The sequence below is a fragment of the Equus asinus genome, chromosome 5, assembly GCF_041296235.1.
Source record: "Equus asinus isolate D_3611 breed Donkey chromosome 5, EquAss-T2T_v2, whole genome shotgun sequence".
NCBI classification, from domain to species: Eukaryota; Metazoa; Chordata; class Mammalia; order Perissodactyla; family Equidae; genus Equus; species Equus asinus.
Window position 1 is genome coordinate 99,561,841 of NC_091794.1, and position 12,166 is coordinate 99,574,006.

Sequence of the window (12,166 nt, forward strand, 5' to 3'; positions counted from 1 at the left end):
ACCCTGTGTATTAATCTGTAACCACTGGTTTTGTCCGTTTCCCCTTGTCCTGGGCCAGGGAAGGGCTGATGCTGGGTCACGGTGGGGGTGAAAACAGATGGCATGAGGCAAGCTCAAGGGACCAAGGGTCAAAGACCGAAAAGCCCAGTTCTGGAGGCCCACCAGAGGCCAGAAATGGGCACTCAAGAAAGAGGTGGGAGCTGGGAGCCAGGGTGCACATCGCAGGAAGGTGAGGGGGCCACCAGGGAGCAGGGAGGGGCTCACAGAGTGCACTGGGCAGCTGACCGCCTGCCCCTGGGCCTCGCTGCTGGGGCTCCCCAGGGAACCCTGGGCCAGCAGAGCCAGCCAGTGAGGAAGAGGACATAGGCATTGAACGAATTTATTCATGAGAAAACTCGGGTCCGTCAGGAGACAATCTACTGGTTGCAAGCTCCAGAAGCTCTCGTCGGAACTGCCGCCGGCCGGGCACCCCCAGGCAGGGGGCAGGCAGGGCTGGCAGGCAGAGCTGGGCATGGAGGGGAGTTCCTCACTGCCTGCCTGCCCTTCCCGCCCCCTGGCCCCCACCCCCCCTCGAGGGTTAAAGTGCAGCTGGGAGGGAGGTGGGGGGTGGGACACTGGCTGCCCACGTGAGCCCTCGCCCCTCACTTCCTCCTCGTTTCTTGGGGCTCAGCCAGAGTCCATCCCACCAGGTCTCTCCTTGGAACCTCTGGGTCTTGGAACCTCCCCACTGTCAGATATTTAGAGAGGGCTCCCCAGGAGGGTAAGGCTGGCTCCATCAGCTTTCTGAGGGGCCTAGAGCTTGGGGGGCAGTGGGAGGCACTAAGATCTCAGGGAGGGAGTGGGGACCGATGCTCTTCTTCGGTGATGGTCTCGGGAGTCTTCCCCTCCCCCTGGTCCAGGAAAGTTCCTCCCTTGCCTCCCTCCACCCCCTGGAAAGCCAAGGAACCAGATAGGCCCAGAGAGCCTGGCTCCCGGCCCCGGGGCCATGAGTCAGCAGGGTCCTGCCCAGGCCTGACTCCCAACCCCGCCAGCAAGGGGAGGGCCACCGCGGTGCCAATGGGGAGAAGCCACCCTGGGGACGGGAGGCCCTTAGGGAAGCCTGCGGGGCTAGAGCTTCCTGCTTCTGCCATGGTCTTCCTAGCCGGGACTCAGCCCCTCCCTCAGGGCTGCTGCTGGCCAGGTGCCCACCCTCAGCTCAGCCCCCAGGGCCACCATCTGCACCCCCAGGGGCCCTGCCCCGCCATGGGCTGTGTGGGCCTTGGCCCAGCTCCCACCATCTTGGATGGCCTCACCCTCCCCCCCCAGCAGCTTAGCCAACTTCCTCCCCCTCCCAAGGGCGCATCTCTAGGAGGCAGACACGAAGAGACTCCCCTTGGAGAAAGAACCCTGAAGACCTCTGCTTCCTCCCCCACTCGTGAATATATTAAATTGTGCAGCTTGCTCCAGCCCCTCCCTGCAGATCTCCATGGCAACCGGAAAGCATTCCAAGTCCGAGTCTGAGTCCAAGTCCATCCAGCGCCAGCGGGGGGCTTCAGCCTCTCCCCAACTCCTCCCCCGGAGGGTGAGACCCCACATTCCACAGGGGCCGGAGGGGAGGACGAGCTGGGGCCTCAGTCCTCAGCCCCCTCTTCCTCGGCGTGGGGGGCCCCGGGGGGATCCTCGGGCTCAGGGGTCTGCCCGCCGGGGTGGGGGTGGGGGTGGGGGTGGGGGTGGGCGCCCGGCGGGGGGCCCGGCGCGTCCTCGCCCTGAACGTACACACTCAGCCCCTCGTGGCTGGGCTCCTTGCCGCACGCCTGGCAGCTGCAGTGCAGGATCTTCTCCACCAGCTTGTCCACCCTGGGCACCTCCTCGTGGCCGGGGCACTCCAAGGTCACCTGGAGAGAGCAGGAGAGAAGGGAGAGATGTTCCCAAAGGCCTGGGGCAGGCAGGGAGGCTCCCAGGGTACCACACCTCATGGGACCAGGAATCCGAGAGAGCCCCGAATCCTGGGCCCTACGATACCCCAGTTAGGTCTGTGGGCCCATCCAGGGGGAGGGGGCTTGAGGCCCTGCAGGAGCCACCTGACTTGTCCACTCGCATCCACTTCTGCCACCTTCCTATCCATTCCCTCACAGCAGCCAGAGGGCACCCTGAGGGAAGAGACCCGCTGTGGCCTGCCCCTGCTTAAAATCCCCCTCGACGCTCCCACTGCACTTGGAGAAAAATCCTGACTCCTCACTAAGGCCACCCAGGACCTTCAGGCTGCCCCTGGCGGACCTCTCCACCCCTCACCCGGCACCACTCCTGCCAACTCTGTGCTGCCTGATGTGCCTGAGACTTGGCACATGCTGTTCCCTCTGCCTGGAAGGTCCTCGCCCAACCCATCCCCTACCACCTGTCCTCAGCTTTGCCCATTAACTTCTACTCAACCTCTGGATCTGAGTCCAGACATCACTTCCACAAAGATCCCCCTCCCAACCCCCCGCCCAGCTGAGGTTTGCCCCGTGTGAGCCCCTTCAGCATCTTGCTCTTCTCCTATTGTCACACTTCTGGTTGCCCTTCCTTCCTTTTCTTTCTCTCCTTCCTTCCACAGAGCACCTACTCCAGGCCAGCTCTGGAGACACAAGGACAGGCATGGTCCCTCAAGGAACTGAGAGTCTCATGGAGGAAAAAGACTTGCCAAAATCACCCAAATGCAGACGGAAAACTGTGGGTGTGACAAATGCTCAAGGCAGAGGCACATAGTACTCAGGGGTTCAGGAAGGGGGCCCTGAGAAAATGATGCTCAAGCCAAGAGCAGGAGGAACAGAAGTTAACTAGGTGAGGAGGAGGAGAAACATATTCCAGACAAGGACAAGAGCATGCGCAAAGGCCCTGTGGTGGCAGCAAGCAGAGTATGTATGAGAAACTAAAGGAGGTGAATTAGTGTCAAGTGTCAATCTAGTAAACAAGGTGAGAGAGGCAAGATGAAGCTAAATGACTGGCGAGCCAGGCCACACTGGGTCTCGTGGGGCCTGGCAAAGATTCTGGTCTCATCCTATAACAATGGGAAGCCACTGAAAGGATTTCAGCATGTGACTGACATCAGAATGGGGTTTCAGAGAGATCTCTTGTCCAGTACATGTTGGTGTCAGACTCATGAGCCATCACGTGGCAAGGACCACATCTGTATGCCCAGCACAAGCCTCGGACTCTGCACTGTGGCCAAGGGCAGTGCAGGCTCTGGGCGGAGGCTGGACAGGTAGGACAGTGGTACTCACGATCTCCCACATGGACTGGGCCGGCATGCAGGAGTCACAGTGCACCAGGGACTCCGTCGACTGCGGGAAGGTGTTGGGGACGCTGTAGCTGAAGCACTGTCCCAGGCACGCCCTGTGGGAGGAGAGGTCATGTGCCGTGTCACTGTGGTAGAGGCAGGGATGGGCAGTGCTGTCCTCTTCCTCCCTCCCGGGCCCCTGTCTTCACCCCCCTCACCCAGCCCCCGGATCCCACCTGTTCTGGATGGACTTGGCCTCACAACCACTGTGGCCCACGATCTGGGTGATGTTTTTGGCCTCGCACCAGGCACTCTTGTCCGGGAACAGGGCCAGCTTGTTGATGGGCGGTGGAGCGGCCAGCAGCATGGCAGGGAGGACGGCTCCCACCAGGACCCAGAGCATTGTGCCCGTGGCCTTTAGAGCCCTAGAACAGAGCACAGACTGGAGGTAAGGCCAGCCGCGCCCAGGCCGGTGGGCAGTGGGGGCGGTGGTGTTACGAGCATGGACTCTGACACCTGACTGCCCGGGTTCAAATCTCAGCTTTACCACTTACGAGCCTGGCACAGCCTTGGACAAGTTGTTTCCCCTTTAGGAACCTCCAAAATGGGGCTGCTGATAGTATGTGCAGCAGGTGGGTATCACAAAGATGAATGTTCCATGGAAAGCCCTCAGCAGAGAGGCTAGCAGAGAATAAACACTCCATATGTGTTAGTTCTTTTTATAGTTTACTGTGTAGCTTTGAGTAAGTTACTTTTTATCTCTTCACCTAAAAAACAGGGATGGTAACAGTGCAGATGGCAAAGGAGGGCAGCAATTACTGAAGATGACACAGTTTCCAAGCACAGCTGAGGGCTGAACAATTATTAGCTCCCTCCTCACTTTGACGTCATGGATCCTCCAGGAAACACAAAAACAATGCCCACCCCGGGCCTGCCCTCGAGGGGCTGGCCATCCAGCCGTCTCCTGGACATGCTGCCACAGTTGTCAGCATTCTGATGTCAGGAAGCTAGCCTCCAAATCCAGGTCACCGTAAATTCTTATGCTACCTTGGCTGGCTGGACCTCAGGCAAGAAAACTAACCCCAAACCAGACTGTATTTCTTTTTTGGATGCCCCACCAAAGCCTCGAGTCCTAAGCCTACATACACATCGTCATATCCAGCTCCATCCTAACCCCTGAGTCAGGCAGCAGACAAGCCAAGCTGAGCACTGGACCCTCTGGAAACTGGCTGGAGCAAGACACTGAGGCAATACCAGAATTTGCCAGAAGATGGCGCTGCAGGGCAGAGTGAGTGTCAGACGGATTCTGCTCAGAGGGGACTCTCCCAGTGTCCCCCCAACTTTACGTTCTGTAGGGTTCACAGACTCCCCGCCCCACTCCCCTGGTCCCCAGTCAAAAGGCATGGAGGATTAAGGCTTAGGAGAGATTCGGAGATGAAGGCAATGCCCATGCGAGGGTCCTTTGGGGACAGGGCCCTGGGGAAGGGGTGCTGGTCTGCGAGGCAGGAGTCCACACATGCTGACCTGGTCCAGCTCAGTCAGTCTGGGATTCTGTGTCTTGGGACAGTCCCCAGAGGGGCCTGGGTGGGGCTAAATCAGGAGCAGGGCGAGGGACTATCCCACCGGTCCCACAGATGCCCAGCATTAGAGTCGAGTTGGCTCAGGGCTGGGCACCCCATTCAGAACACCCCACCCTCAGCCCACTTTCTGAAGGTACTCTGTCAAGTGTCTGGGGAGAAGAGATGTTGAGGGGGGTCTTGCCGGCTCCTGCAGTGAAAACCGAGGGGGGCTGGCTCAGCTGGGCTTGCAGGAGGGCGCCGGCCAGCCTGCAGGGCTGTGACCACCTCCACAGCCCTGTGCTCTCTGTTGGTCCACGGGTCCCCTCAGCCCCTGCCCCTTCGCCCTGCAGGAGGCCTCCCATCTCCCTGGATCCCAACACCTGCGTGATCCCTGCTCCCAGCCCAGCGGGGTGGGGGAAGTGGGCAGGGCAGGAGGTGGCGAGTCCAGACAGCCGGCCCCCATCCCAAGTAAGTCTGTGTCACAACCCAGGCTCGCACCCACACACTTCCGGTCTCGCTCACAACACTGACAGCAAAGCCCATGTTTTCAGTACAACCACATCCTCACAAAATAGAACGGACTTGTTCCTAAGTGGCAACCTAATTTTTCAACACGCTTAGCATCCGGGAGGCTTCCTCACCCCAAGGGAGCCGGCCTCCGAGTCAGGGTCTGACCAGGCAGCCAGAGGCCCTCCTGAGGCCAGAGGAACACGTCCTATACCTGACCCCATCACGGTTCCTCGGAAGGTCAGGCCTGGGGGGCCAGGGAGGTGACTGGGCAGGGCATGATGTTCAGGTCCCCTGAGGACTTGAAATTGAGGTTGGGGCTGTAACAGAAGCAGCCCGGAGAGGGACACCGGCTCTGACCTGGAGCTGGAATCGGGAGAGGTTAGAACGGAGTCTATGGACCAGAACCAGGCTTGGGGGGAGCAGAGTGGAGACCGGGGTTGGGTTAATAACGAGGTTTATTGGGAGACGGGATAACAGTGAGCGTCTTAGGGGAGTCAGTGGGCTGGAGGATGGGGAGTGGTTATTAGGGTCGCATTGTAACAGAAGCTGAGGAGAAAGGAGATAAACCGAGGCAGAAGGCCACTCCCCCCTTCATCTTCCACCCTCGCTAGTACACAGCTGAGAGTTGATCCTAAGGGCCAGCTGTGCCCACCGAGGGGGCCCTGTAACCCCACCCACCAGGCCCGGCCAGGACTCAGGGGAGAGGGTGGGGCCACACTCGGCTCCCCAGGCCAGCAGCCCTGAGCTCCAGCAGAAGCAGGGCCCCCGGAATCTCCCACATCAAGTGCCAGCCCCCCCACCCAGGAGCTGTGTGACTTCTGGAAATTTGACCTCTCTGCACCCACCTGCCTCACCCCTGAAACAGGGAGCACGGCCCTGTCCTTGGAGAACGACTGGGAGGATGCGCTGAAGGCACCCAGCAGACACCCAACTGAGGCCAGTCCTCCCCCGGGGGCTCATGGGAGGCAGGGCAACCCTCTGAGCCGAAGCTGGGGCCCGGAGGACGCCAGGCTCGTCCCTCCACACGCCTTTGCCATCAGGACACATCGGCTGCCCTCCTGCCCCCACAAACCCCCGCTGCCCGCCTTCACACTGGGGTGGGCTTTTGGCTAGCGGTTTTATTTTTTGTCGCTTTATGCTTTTTTGTTTTTCCAAGCAACAACGCAGCTAAGTTTTTTTACACAGCAGTCAGACCTTCCTTCCTGAGACTCCAGAGCGTCACCCGCGGATTCTCATCCTTCCTCCCTGCCCCGAAGGTCACACAGCAAGTCAGGGGGCTCCCAGAACGCCGGCGGGAGGGAAGAGGGGGATCCCCCTTGCTTTGCAGAGGCATTGTCCCAGGGTTCCCTGGCAAGCCCTTGTCCTGGGTCATGCAGTTCAACACTTGTGTACTGAGCACCTTCCAGGAGGCAGGAGACGGAGACGAGGGGAAGGGCAGGGGAGCTGGGGTCCCGGACCCTACGCCCACCCGAGAGCCCGGAGCCCAGAGGGGGAGGTTGAGGGAGGGGGGTTAAGAGGAGGCAGTGGCTCAGAGCAGGGGCGGTCAGAGACAGCTGTGGGGGCAGTGGGGAGAGACGCCTCACTGTGGGTTTAATCCGGGATCACCATCAGGCCCCGGTGGTGGGGACTGGAAGGGCTCCTGGCTGAGGGACCTGCAGGGGCCGAGGCACGGAGAGCGCATCCCTCGCCGTGGGTCCAGCACACCTCTCCCGGGCCGCGGTCGTCAGAGCTGGTTCCATCCGTGGCCTGCGCCCTGGGCTGAGGGCTTTGCCTCTATTCATTTATTCAGTCCTTACAACTGCCCCACGACAGAGGGATTCTTTCCCCATTTTATAGAGGAGGAAACTGAGGCCCGGAGAGGTTAAGAGATTCACTTGAGCTTACACGTTAGTAAATGGAACCAAGATTTGAATTGCACAGTCACAGGGGGACCAGCTACCTCTGCAGATCATTCACAGAGGAGGAAGCAAGAGCGGGAGGAAGAGAAGGGGCCGGGGAGGGGCTGGGGTGGCCAGGAGGCCCGGGGCCCCCACCAGCGGGCAGGGCCTCTCACCCGGAGGAGCCCTCGGCAGCAGCCACCACCAGGGCTGGAAGCTTGGGAGCCCCTCGGAGCAGAATTCAGATCGCCCCATCAATGCCCTGGAGATGAGCGCGTGGCCACAACAGATCCCTGTCCCCGGGGCCAGGCAGGGACCCGGCTGCCCTTCCTCAGAGGAGCGGCCAGGCTTCAACGAGGGCGGCCTGGTCCCGGGGGGTGCTTCCTACCACCCACCTCACCGCCCACTCCCAAATCCACCCTCTCCAGACCCTCAGCTGCCTCGGGCACATCTGACATGTTCTGAGGCTGCCAGGCTGCCAATGACACAGAAAGGAAGTTGCCCGGGGCGGAACCCTGGCTGACCCATCCAAGCACGATGGAAACTGAGGCACAGATCAAGGAAGGGCCCCACGCCCCCATCTCCACATCAGGGAAGAGGGCAAAAAACAAACACAGGAGACCTGCCTCAGGAAGGGCAGGGGGTGGGGAGCAAGAACGCAGGCTTCGGGCTCCGGCCTTTGGGGTGCTCCCTACATTTCCACATCTACCAGAACCCAGCTTCTTCCCTGAGATGCACTGAAAACTCAGATGCCCGGGCCCCAGCCCTGGATATTCTCACCCCACAGGTCTGGGGTGTGTCCTGGGCTCTCACAGGTATGTACAGGCTCTCACAGGATTCTGAGGTCCAGCCAGGTCACTATGGACCCCCAAGTCCCCAGAGAAGGGTCCCCCATAACAGCAGTGCTGACAGGGGCCACCCACCCCACTGCTTGGATTCTAGTGCCTAGAACCAGGTCTTAAATTCACCAGAGGGGCCTAGATTTCAAGGAAGACCTCCAGCCGGTCCCACCCACTGTGAAACCCTTTGTAGAGCAGAATCGATTTTGTATAACAAGTGAACAATTGCTCCCCATTTCCTCTTCTGGGTAAATCTGAATATTCAGGGTCACTTAAGGCCAGGTATACCTCCAGCTTAGCTTTCTCTCTCTCTCTCTCTCTCTCTCTCTCACTCACACTCACACACACACAAACACACACACACACACACACACAAAGGGCAGGGTCTGGGTCTCCTCCATTCTCCACAACGGACTGACAGACATGGGTTCAAATCCCAGCTCAGCCACTTTAACCTTCCTGTGCCTCAGCTTCCTCATCTGCCAAATGGAAACAGCAGTGAGACCCATCTCACAGGGCAGCTGTGAGAATTAAACTGAAGACGTGCATGGAAACCTCTGGACAGGGCGCCTGTCACGAGATGAGGCCTTGGGAGACGTCACCAGGAGCGCTGGCCTGGACTCACCCTGGGCCACTCACCCTCCCTGAACTCTGCCCACGCCCTTCTGCCTCCCACGTGCCCCGTTACCCCCTCTGCCCCCCACCCCCTCCCACCGGATCCTGGGTGGGTCCTGAGGAGATCTAAATCCAGGGTCACATCTGCCCCCATGAAACTGGATTTAGGGTGAATCTGAGGGGAAATGCAAGCAAATGAGATGATGGCTGGGAAAGGGTTTTACAAACTGTTGAGTGCTGCCCAACAGGCTTGCCTGCCAGGGTGGGAGCCGAGAGGAAGAGCCCGCTCAGACTCTAATCCTCAGGCCACTCACTGAAGGGACAGGGTCGTGGAAAGACCAGCCCCCTCTGGAATCCAACTTGGAGAAAACAGGCTCAGCCTGGCTGCCAGGCTGTGCAGGCCAGGCACAGAGGGTGTGGTGTTGGTGGCGGCAGCCCTAGGCTTGGGGATCAGCAAGGGAGAGGCCACTGCCGCAGGCCTTCAAATGAGTGCAAGGACCTCCTTGAATGGTGCAACTGATAAGGCGGTGTCAGACCCCAGCCTTGGTCGGCTCAGCAGGGCCTCCCAGGCTGGCTCTGGGGTCTGAGGACAAGCTGAGGCCCAGACTCACCCACTGACTCTCTGTGCGCCTGGAGGCAGGACAGTCTAATGGTCACAGACCCAGCCACTGACCACTTGCCTCACCTCCCTTGGCCTCACGTTTGCCCCCTGTCATGGGGAGTGTGGCCTGGGAATGTCGGTTTTAGCAGATTCCCTCAAGGGGAGGCTGGCTCCAGCGTGTTGCTCCAGGCCCCTGTGATTCCATGACCCCAGTCTCACCGCAGGGTGGCTTCCTTCCTTCCGTCAGCGCTGGCACAGCATGAACCAACTGTCCAGGGAGCGGACACGCAGGGCCAAGCCCATGCCCAGAAGGCCTGCCTGCCTCTGCCAGGCAGCTCCACCTTCCTGGCGACAGCCCCCGGCCCAGGCCTCGGCCCTCCTATCCACAGACCCTCCTGCCCACAGACGAAGAGCTGTCTCCAAAACAAATCTATGCTAATGAGCTGCTGCAGGGCTGGCCTACACATCTGCTCAGCAGAAGTCCCAGTGCAGACCTCACCAGCATCGCTGCCCACTCCAGCAGCCTCAGACCCTTGGGGTTGGGGGGAGGGGGGGATGGAGCTAAACTCAGTCTGAAATTTCACTTTAAAAGAATGAGGTTATACTCGCTGCTAACGCAGAGCACTATTTCCCGTCCACCCCTCCAAGCCCACAGGCCCAGGAAAAAGAGGTCCAACTTGCAAGGGGGCGTGGGGGGGGTCACCAAGGAAATGCTCCAGGCTTGCCTTTTCTTTGGCCCCAACTAAAGGCAAACGACACCCAAGCAGCCCCAGCATCTGGGGGAGTTCCAGGAGGCTGGTGGTTTCCACAGTAACAAAGGGTGAGGGGCTTCTTGTTGACAAATTGCTTCCCCACCCCCATCACCCGGCCAGCGCCCAGCCTTTGGCCTCCGGCCCTGACCTCTGTTTTCCCGGGGTTCCCGTAGTTACAGGCTCGTGTCCTCCAGCTGGCCGAGGGCCTCAGAAAGCCTGAAAACGTGCCCCTCTCCCCTGATGCCCACCAACCCCCCGGCCTCGCCAGGAGAGGCAGCTGCCCCCTTCCCTGCGCTTGTAAAAGATCAGACTCGCCCCGCCCAGGGAGCGGGGCGGGCAGGTGGCCGGCAGCGGGGCCCTGTTGTCCAGGCCGCCTTGCGGGGGTGGAATTCTTAAGAAAACTGAGCCCCCGGAAAGGCTGGCTCCCCGGGCCCCAGACTCAATTCCAGGGAGATGACCCAGGCCAGGCCCCGGGGGCAGGCGGAAGGTAGGGGGAGGGCTTCGCTTCTTTACCGGGTCTAGGAAACTATTCACGAACCCCACTGGGGGCCCGTGCCTCCGACACCGGGGGACTGTCCGGGTTTGAGGGTCGGGGATCAGGGAGAGGAGAGAGATTCCCACAGAGGGGCAGAAGGGAGAGACGGAGAGAAAACGTAAAGGCAGAGCCACAAACCCGGGGAAGCCGAAAACCGAGGCAGGAGGGGAGAAACAGAAAGAAAGGGACCGGAGGAGCCAGAGAAAGAGAGGGACGGAGACAGACGCGGAGAGACGGAGGCAGACAGACGGGAGACAGAGGCAGACCGAGAGACAAAAAGGAGGCAGGGACGGACGGCGTGCAGAGGCGCGCGGCGAGGCCGGGGCAGAGCCGAGGGACGCGCAGCCCCGCGGCCGAGCTCCGGGCGCTGCCCCGGCGCCCGCGCGGCCCGACCCGCCCTCGACCCGCCCGGCTCGCGCTCGGCCACGCATCTCGCTCCTTTCTCTCTCGGCCGCGGAAACTCCTACCAAGAAATGGAAACCGCAGGCCGGTCCGGGGACAGGCTCAGGGCGCAGTGGTGCCCCCTGCCACCCCGTGCCGCGCCCACGTCCCCAGCCCCGGCACCCGCCCGGCCCCCTGGGCTCCCTGACTCGGCGGCGGCGCCTCTGCACCGTGCCCGGGGCCGCCGGACGGGCCGGGGGCGAAGCTCGCGGCCGGGGGCGCGGCCCCTGCGGCCGAAGCCTCTGGAAGCGGGGCGCCCGCGTGCCGGCCCGGGTGGGACTTACCGCGCGCGCGGCGGCGGTGGCGGCGGCGGGGAGCGCGGCGCGCGCCGGTGCCTGCGGAGCTGTCTCGGGCCGCGGGGCAGGCCCGGCGCCCCCGGGAGCTCGGGGAGGCGGCGGGCAGGGCTGGCGGCGGCCCCGCGAGGCTCGGCTGGGCTGCGCGGCGCGCCGTCTGCGGCCCCGGGCGGGCGCGCGGTGCGGGGGAGCGGCGAGCCGAGCGGCTCCGACGTCAGGGGTGTCTCCGCTCCAAATAGGGAGCGAGGGCGGGGGCAGCGGAGGGAGGGACGCGCAAAAGAAAGGGCGGGCGGGCGCGCACGGCCGCTCCCTGCGGGCGCGCAGGAGGGGCACCTCGGCCGCCCGGGGCCCCGGCCCTGCTCACCGCCCGCCCGCCTGCGAGCCTCGGGCGGGCTTCGGCGCGGACCGACGGCGCGGCGGGGCTGCCGGGCCGCCCTAGGGGCAGGGCGGAGAGCCTGGCGCCCCCGCTCGTCCCAAAGCGCCCTCCGCCGCCTTTCTCTGCGCTCCGACTTCTCTCCGCCTAACTTTTTCCGAGACTGGGCCGTCAGGCCCTGCCAAACCTCGGGGTGACAAAGATGGAGGTGTTCCTTTTTGCGGGAACTGGGCATTGCAGTCTTGCTCCGAGGGTGTGGCGCTCCAGTCTCAACACCAGGAGACTGGTGCTCCCTCCGCAGGCCTGCGGTGCGCCCAACCCATCCGCTCCCGGGCATGCGACCCGGCCAGGTCTGTGCTCTCAGGACCCTGTGTCGCTCGCCCTCCGCGCAGCCTCCCCTCAGCTCAAGCACTTGGCGTAAGCATCCAGCGAAGGGTGTGAGAGCCCAGGAAGGACTCTTCGGAAGGAAAGCGCCAGAAAATGGACTCACTTCTCTGGCTCCTGGGAAGAGCTGAGCGTCCGGCCTCACCCGGGGG

General features: G+C 62.0%; 1 protein-coding gene across 2 annotated transcripts; it reads right to left on the reverse strand.

Moving 5' to 3' along the window:
- Window positions 1–363: 363 nt before the first annotated feature.
- On the reverse strand, window positions 364–11,880 carry NBL1 (NBL1, DAN family BMP antagonist). 2 transcript variants are annotated; one of them, XM_070510872.1, is made up of 5 exons: window positions 9,624–9,718; window positions 9,135–9,137; window positions 3,472–3,660; window positions 3,240–3,351; window positions 365–1,874 (listed from the first exon to the last, which is right to left on the reverse strand). In XM_070510872.1, exons 1-5 carry the CDS (start codon window positions 9,701–9,703, stop codon window positions 1,611–1,613), a joined length of 648 nt encoding a protein of 215 aa, XP_070366973.1. In that variant the 5' UTR covers window positions 9,704–9,718; the 3' UTR covers window positions 365–1,610. The 2 variants fall into 2 exon arrangements, with proteins under 2 accessions (XP_044625788.2, XP_070366973.1); XM_044769853.2 differs by lacking the exons at window positions 9,135–9,137; window positions 9,624–9,718 and adding an exon at window positions 11,249–11,880 and having other exon boundaries at window positions 364–1,874.
- Window positions 11,881–12,166: the final 286 nt, after the last annotated feature.